The sequence below is a fragment of the Pleurodeles waltl genome, chromosome 10, assembly GCF_031143425.1.
Source record: "Pleurodeles waltl isolate 20211129_DDA chromosome 10, aPleWal1.hap1.20221129, whole genome shotgun sequence".
NCBI classification, from domain to species: Eukaryota; Metazoa; Chordata; class Amphibia; order Caudata; family Salamandridae; genus Pleurodeles; species Pleurodeles waltl.
In genome coordinates, this window is record NC_090449.1 from 508,214,683 (window position 1) to 508,234,358 (window position 19,676).

Below are 19,676 nucleotides of genomic sequence, written 5' to 3' on the forward strand. Positions count from 1 at the left end.
ATTGCAAATTCTCAGGCACTCCTAGCAAGGAATGACAGGGCCCATTGGGACGAAATGCAAGATCTTATACAGCATCTCCCAAAGGCGCATCAAAAAAGAGCACAACAAGTGGTGGAAGAGGGACAAGCTATCAGCAATAATCAAATAAGATCTGCCCTCGGTGCTGCTGAGACAACTGCAAGGAGTGTAAATGCTGCCATCACAATTAGAAGACATGCATGGTGACGCTCCTCTGGTTTTAAACCAGGAATTCAACAACCAGTCCTTAATATGCCTTTTGACAAGAAGCACCTCTTTGACCCAGAAGTAGACACCACTATTGAGTAACTGAGGATGGACTCCGATACCGCAAAAGCAGGGACAACAAACCCAATATCAAAGAGGTGGGTTTAGAGGATCCTATAGAGGGCAATATTTCAGGAACCGAGGTAAATTCCAAACCTCTAAGCAGACCACAATACAACCTAAACAGTGACTTTCGTCCCTCCCTTCCACTTCACACATCTCCTGTGGGGAGAAGACTATAGCAATTCTACTCTCATTGGCAAAATACCACCACAGACAATTGGGTATTTGTCAATTATCGGCAATGGCTATTGCCTAGAATTAATTTCCACCCCTCCAAACATTCCACCACAATATCACAAGTTGTCCCCTGAACATACCATTGTGTTAAAACAAGAGGTACAATATCTACTATTAAAACCAGCAATAGAATTAGTTCCACATTCTCAACAAGGGAGGGGAGTATACTCACTATACTTCCTCATTCCCAAAAAAGACGGCACCCTCAGGCCCATCTTGGACCTTAGGCCCCTCAATCTATGCATCCTGTCAGAAAATGTTCACATGGTAACTCTGCAAGATGTCATTCCACTACTACAAAAACAAGATTACATGACTGCTTTAAACCTCAAATATTGTACTTCCAAATACCCATCCATCCAGCTCACAGAAAATACCTCAGGTTTGTCATAGCAGGAAAACACTACCAGTTCAAGGTGTTGCCATTCGGCATAACAACAGCTCCAAGAGTGTTCAAAAAGTGTCTAGCAGTAGTAGCAGCCTACTTAAGGAGACAACACATCCATGTCTTTCTATATCTAGAAGATTGGCTAATAAAATCAAGCAATTTTACACAATGCCAACAACACACTCATTACGTGATAGAAACCTTGCACACCCTAGGGTTCACTCTAAATTATCAAAAGTCACACCTTCAACCAGCACAGGTACAGTCTTACCTAGGTGCTGTCCTAAATACTCAACAAGCCTTAGCTTATCCAAATATACAAAGGATACAAGCTTTCCAAAATCTCATACCACTCATACAGCCAAATCAACAATACACTGTGAGATTTATCATGAAGATTCTAGGAATGATGGCATCTTGCATAGCTATGGTCCTACATGCAAGACTAAACATGAGGCCCTTACAACAGTGCCTCTCCTAACAGTGGTCACTGGCACACGGTCAACTTCAAGATCTAGTGTTGATGGACCGCCAAACACATATGTCCCTTCAAGTGGTGGAATCACAGAAATCTAATGAAGGGCGGTCATTTCAAGACCCTGTGCCTCAGATCATAATCACAACAGATGCATCAATGATCGGTTGGGGAGCTCACCTCAACAATGAGATCATTCAAGGGCAATTGGATGTCAAACAGAAACAGCTACACATAAACCACTTAGAATTATTAGCTGTATTTCTTGCCCTAAAAGTGTTTCAACCTCTTCTCAAACAGAAGAATGTTCTCATAAAAACAGACAACATGACAACTGTGTAGTACCTCAACAAACGGGGCGGGACACATTAATCTCAACTGTCCCTTCTAGCCCAAACAATTTGGAAATGGGCAATTCACCGTCAAATGAATTTAATAGCATTTAATCAGCTGGCAGATCTCCTAAGCAGAAATCACCAACAAACACACAAATGGGAGATTCACTCCCAAGCACTTCAAGAGTACTTTCAAAACTGGGGAACACCAGACATAGATCTATTCGCAATAAGCGAAAACGCCAAATGCCAAAACTTCGCATCCAGACACGCACATCTCCTATCCAAGGGCAATGCTCTGTGGATCAATTGGTCAGGGATATTTGCTTACGCTTTTCCCCATCTCCCACTCCTTCCATTTCTGGTCAGCAAACTATGTCAAACCTCACTCACCATGATACTCATAGCACCAACATGGGCATGCCAGCATTGGTACACTACACTTCTAGATTTGTCTGTAGTACCACATTCCAAACTCCCAAACAGACCAGATCTGTTAACACAGAACAAAGGTCAAATCAGGCATCCAAACGCTAATACAATAAATCTAGCGATTTGGCTCCTGAAGTCATAGAATTTGTTTATCTAAGGCTTCCACCAGAACGTATGGAAGTAATTAAACAAGCAAGTAAACCTACTACTAGACAATGCTACGCAAACAAGTGGAAAATATTTGTTTTCTATTGCCAATCTAACAACATCGATCCACTTACAGCATCTATACAACATATTGAATGCTATTTACCTCATTTGCAGAAATCATATTTGGCTTTTTCATCCATCAAAATACACCTAACTGCAATATCTGGATACTTACAGACTATTCAGCACACTTCTCTATTCAGAGTTCCTGTGATTAAAGCTTTCATGGAAGGATTTAAATGCATTATTCCACCAAGAACACCACCTGTTCCATTGTGGTATTTAAATATAGTACTTACCAGACTCACTGGACCACCTTTTGAACCCATGCACTCTTGTAAAATACAATTTCTAACATGGAAAGTCGTCTTCCTTGTAGCTATTACCGCTTTAAGAAGAGTTAGTGAGATACAAGCGTTCCCTCTTGAACCTTTTTACCAAGTACACAAACATAAAGTTGTACTTAGAACAAATCCAATATTTCTACCAAAAGTAGTATCTCCTTTTCACATCAACCTAACAGAGGAATTGCCAGTCTTCTTTCCACAGCCAGACTCTGTGGCAGAAAGAGCTATTCAGACCCTAGATCTCAAAAGAGCTCTTATGTATTTTATAGATAGAACTAAAGATTTTAGAAAAACAAAACAGCTTTTCATTGCTTTCCAAGAACCACATAAAGGCAATCCTATATCAAAACAAGGTTTAACAAGATGGATTGTTAGATGCATACAACAATGCTACATAAAAGCAAAAAGACACCTTCTGATCACTCCCAAGGCACATTCTACAAGAAAGAAGGGTGCATCAGTGGCATTTTTAGGGAACATACCAATGGTTGAGATATGTAAAGCAGCCACATGGTCAACTCCCCATATATTTACAAAACACTACTGTGTTGATGTTTTCTGACAGCAACAAGCCACTGTAGGCCAGGCTGTCTCAAGGTCATGATTTCAAAGAACTTCAACTCCTACAGACTAGCCACCACTTTTTGGGAGGTATAACTGCTTTCTAGTCTATGCATAGCATGTGTATCTGCAGCTACACATGCCATTGAATGGAAAATGTCACTTACCCAGTTTACATCTGTTCGTGGCATGTAGTGCTGCAGATTCACTTGCACCCTCCCTCCTCCCCGGAAGCCTGTAGTCATTTAAGTTTTACATTTGTACATATGTATATACGTTTACATTTGCATGGACATCTCTTTGTATTCCTATACTCTATCACTCCTTTATTCTCCCTTTGCGGGAAAACAATATAACAATGGAGTCGATGCCCATGCTCACTGAAACCGCGAGGAGTCGTCATTCGATCCCGTGACTCCGAAAATATTTCTTCAAAGAAAAACAACTTGTAACACTCTGAGCCCAACACTAGATGTCGGAAGAGCTATGCATAGCATGTGAATCTGCAGCACTACAAGCCAAAAACAGATGTACACTAGGTAAGTGACCTTTTTTCATATATATATATATATATATATATATATATATATATATATATATATACATACATATATAGATAGATATAAATAACCTAGTGGCTGATGTCACTAGTTAGTTATAGTTAGGGCCATGTTTCCATAGAAAGTGTTTTTCCACTCGCCTATACCTTTGGCACAGTTTGACGAATCTTCATGACATTTTCCCAAAAATGTGTGCGGTGATTGTCGTTGGGCACAGGAAGTTTGGGGGGTCATTCGTCAAGCGGAGGGCCGAGAACTAGAGGGGGATGAAAAAAGTGGTCCCATTTTAATTCCCATAGAACTTTTAGACATGTCTACAGCCCAAACCGCTTGACGCAATTAGACCAAATTTGGCAGAAAGCTAACTTTCAGTATGCCGATCATACTTTTGCTTATTTGGTGTAAATCAGTTTAGTAGTTTTTTTAGATATTAAAGGGAAAATGCATTTGTGTAAGGGGTGCATCGGCAACCTGGAGACAGCTTAATCCACCTCCTGTCTTCTACAGACACACGCACCGACACTCAAATATTGCATGCTAAACGTACTTTATTGACAGACTGCGCAACCTTGGAAAAGCTCTTCAGAGTGCTTTGGTGACTGTCATAATGGACCTGTGAAATACTTTTATTATGTATGGGGCCCTGCGAAATACAGTGATTTATACCATAGAAATGTGTGCACTAAAAGCCGCTTAACATTTAATATATATTCACATGTATGTATATTACACACACACAATGGCGTAGTTATAGTTGGGACCGAATTTCCATCGGAAATCTCTTTTTTTGATTTTCTAATAACTTTGGCACCTTCAGATGAATGTTCACCAAACTTTTCAAAAGAGGGTCATTTACCACCTCTACCTCCTGGAAAGCCTTGGCCTACCTTGGCCTACCCTGTCAAGTGAGGGCCAAGAAAATGGTGGGGGTGGGGGTCCCATAACACATTTTCCCATAGGAACTTTAGACACAGCTCCAGCCAGAATTGCTGAATGGAATTACACCAGATTTGGAAGGAAAGCTATTTCTTGACCCAGACAGTGTGCATTTTGTGATTTGCTATAGACCTGTCCAGTAGTTTTTGAGAATTTTAGGTTGGAAATGTATAGCTATATCAGGCTGCTGTATTACAGCGGGACCAGCAGATCAAAAGATAAGGCAGCTTTGGGGACTGAGCCCCGGTGTCCTGGAGAAAAAAAAAGAATAAACAAAATATATGGGGGGAGGGGAGGTATACCTTAACCCCTTAGGTCTTGGGGATCCTAGAGGCCCAAATCTAAAATATTTTTTTTTAGTTACTGAGGTACCACAGCAGTACCATAGTACTACATTTTGTGGCCAGAAGAGTGTTAAAGAAAGACTCAAACACATATTTATGGTTACAAATGCTTTATTTGTATATTTTTGTGACAAATATTGCAACAAAAATTATTAGTTCTTGTGTGTATTTACAAGGGTTACTTTGGAATATGGTTATTGATAAATGTATTGTTGCCACATTTTCATTTAGCCATTTAGGTGTTTTTATATACATTGATGAGCTGGCATTGATGTGCTGGCAACTGACATTAATGCCCATTCTATTGGTGGGTGATCTGAACCAAACCTTTGAAAATGGTAAAGTTCAACATGCCAGTAAATCGCTAGTGATATGTTAGATGGATATGTTGGAGCTTCTGGTACCAAGAAAAATGAGGTATCTGACCAGTGATATACAATTCTCATGTAGATGGATATGTTTGGTGAAACATGCTGATCCCAGCTTCCGCATTTGTATAAATGGTTTTAATTTTAGAAAGTTGCTTTATCTCCCTGCCGCATCTTTACCTGGTGTGTCAAAGTTGTGAGTTTTTAGAAAGTAAAGCTACATTTAAAAATATCTTCTACGCCGACCTTTCGGACAGGGCATTCAGACTTTCCTATAAAGGATGAAAAAGGTACAAATAGTGACTTAAACATTATAGATCAAATTCGAAGTTCTCTGTTTAGAAGTCATCCATCTAGGGAATTTTGTGTGTGGTTTTAATGCTGCCAACTGCAGTATCTGTTTCTAAAAACAGAATCCACCTCCTATAAAGGGAATTGATCACGCTCTAACTACATAGAAAGTTATTGTACAATCATTTTATTTTATTAAATTGAATATATTAAAAGTAATTCCCATTTAACTTTCAACTCGAATACAAGGGCACAACAACCTTTCTTTACATTTACCGTCTATTGAATAAGAAATGCAGACCTTACAGCAACAAAAAGAACCCATGCAACCTTGCTTCATATCCCCTTTCAAGGAATCGTAGGTTACCTTTGCCTGCTTTTTCAGCAAGCTGGTCTTCTCTCCCATTTGCTTATCATATATACTGCTCCCTCTTTTGTATTGTAGCAATTACTGAATACATTTTATTGACAGCCATTGACATTTTCACTGCACAATCCAAATATGAACTTGAATGAAAGACATGACGATAGTGGTTTAGTAAATAAAATAAAGCTTGTCAATGTTTTGTGCTTTCCAGATTTTAGTAACCTCTTCATTGGGCACCCTTATTTCTTTTCCGGGGTGCTGCATCGAACCCTATGCAATTGATTTTTTTTTCTTTAAATATCTTCAAATAGGAATCTGAGTACGTGTCTGAGCACCTCCATCAGTGGATTGACTTGATATTTGGGTACAAGCAACGAGGTCCAGCAGCTGTGGAGGCCCTCAACGTCTTCTACTACTGCACCTATGAGGGTAAGAGGGTGCTGTTGCATCAGACACCAACTCTAGCTATTGAGGGGTGCAAGTCAGTCTCTCTAAGCTGGCAGTTCCCACTGACACATGCCAAACTGTCGGTGCCTCTTGAGTTCAGGGAAAGCTAGCGTCAAACAGGTCACATAATACCATGAAGAGAACTCCTTTTAATTGAAGAGGGTTGACATTATTCATTCACTTTTTCAAAGCTGCACATGCTACAGTTTTTGGGCTTGCAGTATTTTTTTCTGCCATAAGATTGCTTGCATCTATGCTTTCACTTGCATTTCATTCATCTTTTTGTTCTTGGGCAAGGTATTTATTGTGTTGGATTTGTACATGGTACAGATAATTTGTTGGGCACTCGGAATCCAAGCATGAGATGGTTCATCTGTCGGAGCTACTTTGCGTTGTTGTAGGTTTGACATACACCTATTCTCTCTGGATGGAGATGATTCTGGGCACATGATCCTAATGTCTTTCAATGCTATCTTCTCTTAATCTCTGTTGATGGCACCCTTTGGTGGTTGAACTCTGTGTGAACCCAAGTATTTTATTTGCGGAGTGCGTTGCGCCAAATCAGTCAGCTTACCTTGGACTTCAGTACAAACTCGCACAATATGTAGAGTGAAATCTAAATGTCAGATAGTCTTGAGTGTGGAGTGAGTTGGAGGATGGGTGGCCTCAACATTTATACTATTTTTTTTTTCTAGATCTGGGCACAGTTTTGAAATGTGGGAAATCCATTACCCCGGACACTTTGTGAATGAGGGTCATAGAGCATAGCAGAGCTCCCTGACTCTTAAGAAGGGCCAAAGGTGGCTACTGATGCCTTAGTAGGGATGCAAACAACATGTAGCGCTTTATGTACCAGAACCTTCACCAGCCAGCCATAACTAGTGCCTACAATTCATGTTTTAGGAGGTCAGATATTATGTCATAAAGCCACCATCCACTTCCACCGATCAGCGTAGCTGCTCCATCCTTAAATGTGTGTGAAGCATATTTGGGGTCTAACTTGATGGAATCCTATTTGGCAGAGATAAGACACATCCATGTCATGTGTAACTTACATAGGTTTACGCTACAGACACATTCACATAGGGATTACGCTTGGTCTAGCCCAGCACTGTCCTAAAAAAGAGGGTATTGGGTCATGGAAGAAGGACAACACAAATTCCCTACTCTGGAGCATCCAGCTCGTGAACAAGAAGGGCACTGTTGTGAAGCAGTCAGTGGTGTGTCTATAGGTGAATAAACTTTAAAATCCCTTTTTCTGAAAACCAACTTGATTAGGTTGCCTATAGCAGTGGTTCAGTGTCATGATTGCACTGATGAGTTGACTTGTTTTCCGGACCAGGGTAGTATTCACTTGTGGAATTCAAAGGAAAGTGAACAGTGACCAAAACGAATCACAGCATGGTCATTTAGCACGCATGCCCCCTACTGACATCTCTTGGAGTCCAATTTGATGATGTCACCAGTGAGTCTCGGCCTCTCTATCTTTTAAAGTGGTAACTGGAACTGTGAGTGGCTTAGTTTAAGCCTAATGCTCACTTCTGTCCTGTAGGAGGGTGGGGACAATTTCCATGTAAGGTCTTACAGCTGTTTCCACATGGAGGGACTGTGAAACATAAACTTCATAAGAGACCTTCTCCTTTTGACACTCGCTTCCAGCTCTTAATGTAAGAGTTGTAAATGTTAATGTATATCTGGATATCATCAATATATATCTGGAATAGAAATAATTGACGTCTAGAATGGCTGCATGTGGATTACTCTAGATGTAGACTGGATGAGGTAAAATGGAGGATCTCCCTGGCTCTCTGACCTGGCACTCTGAATAATATTTGTGCCTAGGGGATTTCACTGATCGTCTTCTTTTTTGATGGCTGGGATGTGCTGCAGGATGAAGTAGATATGATGTCGCTGCATGTCAAAGTTCTATGAACACTGCTGTGTATGAGCCCCGAGTGAAGCTCTAGCAAGTTGCTGCTTAATGTGGGGAAGCGTTGCAAATTGTAAAAAACACACTATTAAGATGTGTGAAAAATCCTGACGTTTGTAGCTTTCTGTTATAGTACACAAGTGATTTCTATCAGAATGCAAAGGGTGTACTGTATAGCTTTCAGAAATGTTGGTAACTCTCCAAATGTGATCATCTGTAGACTCACCAGTGGTGATGAATTAACTCTAATGGTAGGCCTTCACCTAACAAAGGGGAACATTTGAGCCTAAAATGTCAGACTCTGCAAGAAACAACTGCTGCAGAATTGCATCTTTTTTGCAATTTATAGGTGTGGTTGACTTGGATGCCATTGCAGATGAGACAGAGCGGAAGGCTTTGGAGGGAATCATCAGTAACTTTGGACAGACTCCATGCCAGCTGCTTAAGGTATGTGGATCTTAGAGAAAACTGTCATTACTTTGCGTAATTATTCAAGAATAAAGAATTAACATTTTGGGATGCATGGGTTGTGTTGCTCACCCTCTGTCCATATGTCTTCAAGCTTTGACTCGTATAAATTCATTTGGATTTGTTTAATGGGCTAGTAATAGTCTGACGGGATTTGTAACTACAATGTGACCTATTGCACTAGCCTGATATATTAGGTTGTTTTTTGATGTTGTGTTATGCAGTTAACAACTGTATATAATAATCTAAAGGGGGGGGGATCGCCAGATAGACATGTTTTGAGGTATGTCAACTTGACAAATGAGCCTGTTGAACAAATCGTCTGGTGACCTTGGGACTGATGAATCTCAATGTCAATTCGACAAATTAAAATGTCAGGATGGCAAAAGATCAAAATGAACAAAATAGCACTAGACCTAGCTTAAGGATCAATTAAAGAAAGGCTCAACAGTCTTACAATTCTTAGCAAGGCCAGGATTTAAAGAGTAATTGAAAAAAATAAATTTAAAATGGGACAGGAGGACAGAATAGTGCATACTTAAAATGTAAAAGAGCTGCAGTAGAAAATGTTCTATGTCTACTATGTTCTGGCATAATGGAGGCTCAAGGAACAAAACATGTAGAGTGGAGTAAGAAACAAAAAAGAAGGTGATGGAGGCAGAAGAGAGGCAAAAAAATTTGCACACTATTAACTAAATGGATGCATTGCAGGAGAGGGAAGAAGGGGCAGAGTAGAAGAGAGGTTTGTGCAAAACAAGGATGTACATAGTGTGTAACTAACGAGTTCTCTTCTCTTCCCAAGAAGAAAGAAAGTAACGTGGTGGCAGAGGAAGAGAAGGGCTTCGTGGACAGAGAATACGCAGTTAGGAAATAGAAGAAAGAGAGCTTGGGGGTCTAACCTCATTGACAAATGAAACCATTTAAAGGAAATACGCCTTCGTTTTGTCAACCGTGATAGTGAGAATTCCAATCTGAACTAGTATTTCAGGACAGGGATTTGACACTGAGGGTTTGGTAGGGCAGTGTTCTTCCCTTTATTAATCAGAATGACAGAAATCAGGTATAGTTCTTAGCACTGTGTGAGCTTCGTGGGTTTGTGGTGTACGGTCATTTGTGGAGGACATTCGAGGTTGTAGCAATACCAAATAAGTCAAACTGGGGGCCTTTCGCATAGCTCAGCACAAACAGTAATTATATGGCTGATATTTCCAATGTGTTTACCCCCAAAGGAACCGCACCCAGCGCGTCTCTCAGCTTTGCATGCTGCTAAACGATTGGCCCGTCTGGATGCCTATTCCCCCAGCGTCTTTGAAAACCTCGCGGAGCTGAAATCCTTCTTCGCTGAGGTAATGTATTCTCTTTCTTATTATCTCACGTTGCAAGGGGACTTGCACCCTTATTTTAGTTTTGTTATCAGTCATAGACGAATGTCTTATCATTTTGGGTCAAACTGGAAGACAGAAGACTGGTTAATTTCATGTTTGTCCATACTGTTTGCTGTTACCCAGTACATTTTTCACCTACTGTACCTTACATGATAAGATGTATATTGCTAGACACCAGTTCATGGTGTGTATAAAAAAAAAATGATTGTTCAATATAGCGTTTTATACCAGTTTTACTGTGCTTACTCTCTATATACACCACAGCTATATAGGCACTGTGGATGTAAATATTTGTCATTTCATTTCTACACTTAAATTAGTTGTGGAAATTAAACCCTATCCATCTGCGCTTATGTGATTGAGTCAGTGAAATTATTAGCAAACAGCCAGTGTGAAATTTATTTTCAAAACAGTCAAAACTGGCACCATCTGCAAACGCATTTATAGTGCATATTGTATACCCTGCTGCAGAAAGTAGCTTATGTTTGGGATGCATGAGTCACCCTGAACCACATGACGTGGTCTGTGGAATCACACTACCCACAGCTCTTCTGTCTGTTCCTGCCACTCTGGATATTAATTTTGATTAAAAGGGTAGTCAAGCAGATGCGGCTCCTTTGCAATGGTGAAGGAACGTTGCCCCCAGGTAAGCCAGGAGCTTAAAAATAAAACGATATATCATTATTGTTATATTTGTTAGCTCATGGCTCAGCCAGCTGCATATGAAATGTGGGGCTGGGCCAAGGGAGGGGTGATGGGGAAGGGGATAGGGGCAGTGGAGTCTGCACACTTCTAAGTGCGCATGTGTGTCTGGCCGGCCATCTCAGGCCAGCCAAACACACATGGTCTCCTAGGTTTCTCCAACCCGGCAGAGCTACACAGCCGGGGTGGAGAAACTGCACAGGCTCCAGTGCACTGTCTGAGCAGCAGAACAAGCTGCTCAGACCAATCCTGGCACTGCCCTCATGCTAGGGTTAGCATGAAAGCAGCTCCAGAATAGCTGTGAAGCCTGTGCTGGTGTTCCAGTGAATGCTGGGACTCCAGAAGAAGAGCAGAGGAGCGAGGCGGTGGCGACAGGAACAGATACGTTTTTTTTTTTTTTACGTTTTTATTTTTACTTTTTTTTTTATTACCTCCCCTCCACTGTCCCTCCTCCCGTCTGCCCCTCCCCTTGAGATTTGCGCCAGCTGCCGCTGTGGTCAAGTCAGAAATGCTTAACCATCTTTTTACTTCAGCAATCTGATTGATTACCCTTTCAAGCAATTGGAATAGGACGCTGTCTAACAACCATTCTGGTTAGTGGCAGCCAATCAGAATAGCCCCGGTATTGATTGCTTGTAGCATGCGCAGGCTGGCAGTCTCATATCTGTCAGAGGAACACTGGTGGATACTGCCGGCTGTTCCGTTTTTTTATAGTTCATGTAAAGAGAAGCTGATGCCATGAAAACGTCAGATCTGCCTCTTGATTCGCTTCCTCTTACCACAGACAGCAAAAAACACTTTGCCCATCTCAATATACTTACTGCATTTATGTAGGTGTGTCAGGGCTAGCAATGTAGTCAGGGGACATTTGTATCTGGAACGTCCTGGATCCCCTTAAAAAATGTGATGCATGCTGTTCTGTGCCTTCCTCAACCCCAATTCTAACCACAAATTAAGTGAAAATGTTGGCATGCAAAGATGTGTATGCGTAGTTCAATTAGTTCACACACTTCCTCATTTCCTCATGTGAGAACTCCTTCGGTTCATTTGCGCATGCATTTTCTTCCATTCTCTTTAAGCACAAATGGGAGGCGGGGAGCTTTGAGTTGTGTCTGTGGACAAAGTTTACACTCTCTGAATGGTCAACTGAATATTCTATCATAACATTGCTTTGTCAAAATGATGGGTTTTATTTGACTATACTAATTGTGACTGTTCTTTCTCCAGGGAATGATTGATGGAGAGCACCTGGTGAAAGCTGTGGTCCCTAAAAACCAGGCACACTCCTTCATCACCCAGGGATCCCCAGATGTGCTGGTAAGTTTCAATGCATCTCTAATGGAATCTTGAAACTTGAGATAATTCACTGTATGAAAGGTAAGCAGTGGCTTCCAGCCCTCCACCCTGACCCTAGCATCCCACCACTACCATCTCAATGCTAGCAGCCCATTCTGTGCTCGGTTGTGTTTGAGTCTCACATCATTAACTGAGGTGTCTTTGCTAGCACACTGAGACTGCCCTTGCACATCAGCAATGACTCTTGCATCTGGGTGCTGCCGCTTGCACACTGGTTGGCCTTATTACTCCTACACATAGTGGGAAGAAGCTGTCTATGTAACCACTACACTGCACATAGCATCTTGACACTTCATCACACACTCAACATTTGTCTCTAGCTTTCTGGTGCTGCCCTAGCATACTCTGCAGCCATCACCTGCTTGGTGGTTCCACTAGCAGTCTAGCACTTCACTGGCATCCCATTGCTGCCCACTTGCATCATCAAGGCTCACCTAGTGCCTTACTATAAATATCCATATTTTGGCCTCTGGCACTGTTGTGCTGTCACCCTGTTGCAGTATCTTACATCTAGTCGTGTTTTAGCTTCCCAACACTGACCTCTGAAAACTTATACTCAGCACACCAGTGCTGCCTCAGGCATACCTTTGCTGTCTCTAGGTCCTTAAAGGTGCCCTATTATTCTACAGAAGGCCCTAAAAACTCCTCTTATCACTGTCCCATAGTCACCTTATGCAACCATAGCGCTGCTTTTAGCACACCTATAGTCACTACACCACCTAAACACATTGGTATCCAGCCCAAATTTGCTGCATTTTTGTGAGCAACCTAATACTGGGGAAATGGGTAATGCCTACTATGCTTAGTGAAGAAACAACAAAAATACAAATCAGTATATCACCCAGGCCCTCATGCGGCTATTTGTCAAGGGGTTTATGCTGTTATCAAACTGTGAAAGGCCCATTTAATTAAGCTTGAAATGTTTAGGCTTCAAAGAGACATCTCTCAAAGACGTTCATCAATCATCCTGCTTGAGGGCAGTATGTGTGATCACTGCTCCCAGGGCCGGCTTTAGTGCTGGTGGCGCCTAGTGTGGCAGTCTTTATTTGGTGCCTCCTCAATGTCCTCCTTCCACACAAATTCTCTCACTGCCACCCTCCGACAGTGCCTCTCCTCTCTCCATAGCCAGTGAACCTTACATTGCACCAGTTGCACTGCCCTAAAGATGGGCCTGACTGCTCCGTCATAGCACAATATTTACAGCAGAGACATGAGCACTAGATTGAGATTTTTATCAGTCCTGGTCATTTAGTAGATCTTCTGCCATGAGAACTTTGAGATAGAAGCATTTCTTCCATAGCTGCAAATGGTATGAATATTTCCGGTTTTCATGTGTCCTCATGATTGTTAGAAGTTGAAAAGGTCCCAAATGTTCTGGCTTAAAATGGCTTTTTACGTTTCTTTTTCAGTAAAGTAAGGGAATCAGGGGATACGTTTGATAGTTTGTATCAAAGAAAAGTCCTCCACAAACTCTAAATTTCCAGCTAAGTAAGAACTACTTCTCCAGGAGGATGCAGTAACTGAATTTTCTGAGGTACTGCGTGGTGCAGACTCATCTAGCATTACATTACCAATTGATGTTAAAGTTATGACTGAAAACTGGTAAGAAGGCTCATTGGGTCGCAGGCCCACTGATGAGACTCGCATGTACTCCTCTGTTCCCCGCTTTTCAATGCCAGCATGGCTACATCACCTTCTTTGTAGGCTATATTGACTACCATTGAGTTGGGAAATAAATTATTGTTTGAGTCTCTAAAACCAACTGAGTTTAAGTGCTGTAAGTACAAAAACATCTATTGTTTCTCAAGTGATTGCGTACCATTTTTATCTTTCTCGCCCTCCACATTTTAAAATCTGAGGCACTTATCAGAATAAGTGAAGCAATGAGAGAAAAAATGCTTAATTTCAGATGTCTCCGTTTGTTTCGCTCTCTCTCATCCCAGGTCACTGTTAGTGCAAATGGCTTGCTGGGAACCCATGGGTGGTTACCGTATGACAAAAATATCTCCAACTATTTCAGCTTCACCAAGGATCCCACCCTCTCAAATGTCAGGTAATTGTTCACAAAATGCAATTTTGTCTAACGTGTGAAGGTTGTGAATTGTCAGTTCTGTTGGTAACAATGGTGGTTCGAGTAGTTGTTACCTGAGTGTCTGTCACTTATGCTCCATATTGTATGAAGGGTATTAAACATACTTGGTCAGAATTGGCCTGGTTCCGGCATACATACATCTGTAGGAAGACGCACACAAGGCTCCAGATATAGTGAGTGACTGCTTTTTTTTCTCCTAAAAATCAAGACACTGCTCTTACCAACAAAAACAGGGAATGATGACATTCCCAACAAAAAATGGATATGCTGGAGTCTGCCACAATTGTACTTACTCTGCTATATATTTTGATGATCAAATGAGTGACGTTAACAGTGGCATGCCACCATGGGCCACTCCAGCATTATTGTTGTGTTACTGAAATACCTCTATGGTAAACAATATATAATCCCTGTCATTAAAATATACAAAGAATAAAATGGATTACAGAAACATTATAACTCTTTAAAATGTACACACAAAGGTGAATTTTACTCCCATTTCCAAGCGTAGGGATGCAATACACCCACTTAGGATTCTTACATAAAGCCTAGTGTGAAATTGTCCCATAATTTCAGAATTCTATTCCACTGCTGCTAAAGGAATTGGATACAAACTGGGACATTTTGTCCAAAAGGCAATAGTCTCTTTTAAATAAAAGGAGGCAAAAAAATCAATAAATAAAATCTTAACGTTTAAATAATAATAATCCCAATTTCATATGGCCTAACATGTTTGCTATTTTATAGTAATCCCAAACTTTTTATTATTGCTAAAATGGTATGACTTTTTTTAATTTTATTAAGATTTTTATAACCCATACATAAAGAACAGAAAAATGCCTGTCAGCTTGCCTTTGTAACAACTATATGATGTTCAGGATTGTTGGATACAATGACCTAGTAACCAAAACATTCAGTAATCCAGCATTAGAGCACAAAGCTAGTTCAAACCACCCTGGGGATAGGTTAATTGATTTAAGTTATGCAAAGGGTAGCCCCATATGTAAATAAATGTACAAACAAACTATCCCAGCTCCTTCTCTGAGTCAAAGGTTTTTTTTTTTTAGTTTGAAAACATCCAAGTTAAAATGAGGTGCACCTATGAAAATTCTTCTTATAGAAAATAGATAATTAAAGCATGCATAGGTAATTACTAAGATAATTTAAGCACGCCTACGTAATCACTATCTTCTGTCTTTTTAACTGTTAAGAGAAAAATTGATCCAGACAATTATTTTATATTGTTTTACAATTTCATAGCACACCAATCAGACCAAAAGAGGTGCCTGAGTGCTCAATGTACCTTAGGAAACAATAGTACATTCAGAAAGCATGTTAAAGAATCGAACAGTCAAAAATGATTACAGTAAATAAATTAGCAAGTCAAGGTTTTTTGGGATTTCGCATAACATTGCATCTGTCAGGGTTAGTACAAGGTGCAGTATTAGCAATTGGTTTGCTTACCCTGTTCACGTTTATTTTGTGGAATGGTGTTGGAAATGGTGTCTCTAGTTGGTAGTCAGTTTGCACTGCGTCCAAGCAGGGACCCTCACTCTAGTCAGGGTAGCAGAGTTACACTCCTAAGACAGCCCCTGCTCACCCCCTTGGTAGCTTGGCACTAGCAGTCAGGCTTATCAAAAGGCAATGTGTAAAGCATTAGTCCCAGAACACACAGTAATGCAGTGAAAACAGTAGACAATGGACACAACAGCAGTTTAGAAAAATAGCCAATATTTATCTAAATCAAACAAGACCAAAACCTCAAAACTCAACATACACGTCGTTATGAATTTTTAAAGTAAAAAGAGTTTTACTCCATAGAATACAATGGAAATGTTGTTACACAGAGTACCTGGTTTGCGTAAAAAATAAAGCCTCCCGGGCGAGCGTGCATCCAAAAAATCAGCAATGCTTTGTTTCCTCACTCGCAAGTGAGGCCGTATGATGTTTTTCATGCTGGGCACCTCGGGTCCGCACAGTTTTACGTTGATTTTGATGCCCAGCGATGATGGCTGAGAAATCTGTCCGCACGGTGATGGAAAACCGCGCTGCTTGGGGTTTGCATCATTTTCAGTAGCCACGAGCGGGTTTTGCGTTGATCCCCCAGACGTGATGCAAGTAATGTGTCAATTTCCCAGCCGCAATGCAGGTGTTGCATTGATTTCAGTCACGAGGCGGGTGGCACGTCCTTTTTACAGCCGCGTTGCAGGTGGTGCGTCAAAAATCTCTCTTTAGGGCTTCCTTTGCCTGGATTTCAGTCATTGTTCTACCAGCTTCACCTTTCAAGGGCCCAGGGACTGGATAGGGCACAACTTGGCAGGGCAGGAGTCTCAGCATAGAGTCCAGGTGCTGGTAGAGGAAGCCTTTGATGGCCCTGAGACTTCAAAAGAGGAGGAAAGTGGTGTCTCCAAGTCCTTGGAGACACTTCACAAGCAAGAATATACCACAAAGTCCAGTCTTTGTCCTCTTTCAGGCAGAAGCAGCAACTGCAGGCCAGCCCAGCAAAGCAGAGTCACAAGCAAAGGGGCAGTACTCCTCCTCCAGCATCTCAGCTCTTCTTCTTGGTTCCAGAAGTAATCTGAAAATCTGGGGTTTTGGGTCCACTACTTATACCCCTTTCTGATTTTGAAGAAGGCAAACTTCAAAGGAAATCTTTGTTGTTGACAAGATCCTGCCTTGCCTAGGCCTGGCTCCAGACTCACACCAGGGGGTTGGAGACTGCATTGTGTGAGGAAAGCACAGCCCATTCAGGTGTAAGTAACCTCTCCTCCATTCACTCCAGCCCAGATGGCACATCAGGATATGCAGGCAGAGTCACAGAATGGTTTAAGCAAGAAAATGCCCTCTTTCTAAAAGTGGCATTTTCAAACTGACCATTTAAAAACCAACTTTATAAGAGGATGTATTTTTAAATAGTGCGTTCAGAGACCCCAAACTCCACATCTCTATCTGCCCCCAAAGGGAAACTGTACTTAGAAGATATTTATTAGCAGCCCAGTGTTAACCTATGAGCGAGATAGGCCTTTCAACAGTGAAAAACAAATTTGGCAGTATTTCTCTGTCAGGACATGTATAAAACACCAATATATGTCCCACCTTGAGCATACATTGCACCCTACTTAGAGCCTACCTTAGGGGTGCTTTACATGTACAGAAAGGGAAGGTTTGGGCCCGGAAAGTGGGTACACTTACCAGGTCGAATTGACAGTTTAAAATTGCACACAGAGACACTGCAGTGGCAAGTCTGAGAGACATGTTTACAGAGCTACTCATGTAGGTGGCACAATCAGTGCTGTAGGCCCACTAGTAGTATTTGATTTACAGGCCCTGGGCACCTCTAGTGCACTTCACTAGGGACTTACTAGTAAATCAAATGCTCCAATCATGGAAAAGCCAGTCACACGTACCTTTTACACAGGGAGCACTTGCACTTTAGCACTTGTCAGCAGTGGTAACGTGCCCAGAGTAACAAAACCAGCAAAACAGTCAAAACATGGGAAGCAGAGGCAAAAAAGACAGGGTAGACCAAGCCAAGGATACCAGGTCTAACACATGCCCCCCCACACACAGCTGAAAGTGGGGAGATCTACCCAACCTCATGGGAGTTTGCTTCACTGAGGCGGAAGAATCTGGACATCAGCAGCATTGGCATATTCTGTTCCAGGGCGGTGTTCCACCGTAAGTCCATATCCTGTAGGGAGATGACCACCTCAACAGTTTTGGGTTCCCACCCCTCATCTGCATTAACCATCTGAGGGGCCTGTGGTCTGCCTGAACCCGGAAGTGAGTCCCAAACAAGTAGGGTCTTGGCTTCTTCAGCGCCCAGACCTCAGCAAAAGCTTCACGCTCAATTGCGCTCCACCTACGTTCCCGGAGAAGTAACCTACTAATGAAGACTACAGGCTGGTCTAGGCCCTCTTCATTTAGCTATGACAACACTGCTCCCACACCATGCTCTGTCTGGTATGACTCAGTCCAGATTATTATTTTTGGTTGTTTCTTCGAAGTTAACTCTGTTAAGGGAACAACAGTGGTGCCATACTCCTTGATGTACATAGATGAGTGACCCCTGGGGTCAGGGAGAAGAGAGAGGCAAACTGCTGTAACACTTGGGGACATTTCCTCTGTTGCTCTGGGGTCAATGAGGGGGAGAGGTTCACACCCTCCACAGACCCGTCTTCTGAGCAGACAGGAGGTCAGGAAGAGGTTCACTCTCTTCCTCCACCCCAATATTTGTTGCTTGGAGCATTGTCAATTCAGACCATTCAAAGTGAGGTTTGAAGCGGTTCACATGCAGAACCTTCAAAGGGTTCCTGGGAGTCCGCAAGTTCACCAGATGGGTGACATCACTCTTGAGTTCCACCACCTTAAAAGGCCCAGTCACCTTGTCCTGGGGAGCACGCATCTCCACTGGGGCCATCACCCACACTTTGTGTCCAGGATGAAACTAATCAGAAGGTGCATTCTGGTCATACTACATTTCATATCTTCCTGGCGTGCTTCCTGAAGCAGGCAGTCTGGTTCCTAAAAGCCAGCATGTAACTGAATACATACAGGTTAGGGAAGGCTTTTGTCCAAGCCTTCCCTAACCTGTCTCAAAAGTTCCCTGACAGGCTGGATATACAACCACTCAAAAAGGCTAAATCCAAGAGCCTTTGTTGCACCTCCCTGTAGGTGAACCGAAGGCATGGCAAGAGGATGTCCCTCTTACGCCTCAAGGGCTCTGACAGGCACATGATCATGCCCTTCAAGGTGCAGTTAAATCTCTTAACCAGACTGTTAGAAGTGCATTTCCCTCATTTTTGCATACATTTTAAATTCATTCATCATCAGAAATCCGATATTGTTTCTTTATGCACTGTTTGTCTAGAGTCTAAAATACATTATAACTTTAATGTAATCCGTAGTGCAGTTTTACTCATCAGTGCTTTGATCAACATAAGGCATATCTGATGACCTTTGTGACATGAGGGAATCTACTTCAATTTAGACTACATAACACCTTTCAATGAGAAAGAAATTCTGAGCACACAATCAGCTTCTGGAGTCTGCCTTGCCCTTCTTGTAAGCCAAAAAAATATTCACAGCCGCTCTAAT

The 19,676-nt window shown here is 41.8% G+C and overlaps 1 protein-coding gene across 6 annotated transcripts in view; it reads left to right on the forward strand.

The window, feature by feature from the left end:
- Positions 1-19,676, forward strand: part of NBEAL2 (neurobeachin like 2) — a 646,515-nt gene that overhangs the window by 551,115 nt on the left and 75,724 nt on the right. For all 6 annotated transcript variants that reach the window (XM_069210922.1, XM_069210925.1, XM_069210923.1 and 3 more), the window contains 5 exons: positions 6,511-6,628; positions 8,926-9,023; positions 10,274-10,390; positions 12,359-12,448; positions 14,431-14,540. In XM_069210922.1, the coding sequence (XP_069067023.1) occupies positions 6,511-6,628; positions 8,926-9,023; positions 10,274-10,390; positions 12,359-12,448; positions 14,431-14,540 (533 nt within the window). The remainder of the gene's footprint in view (positions 1-6,510; positions 6,629-8,925; positions 9,024-10,273; positions 10,391-12,358; positions 12,449-14,430; positions 14,541-19,676) is intronic.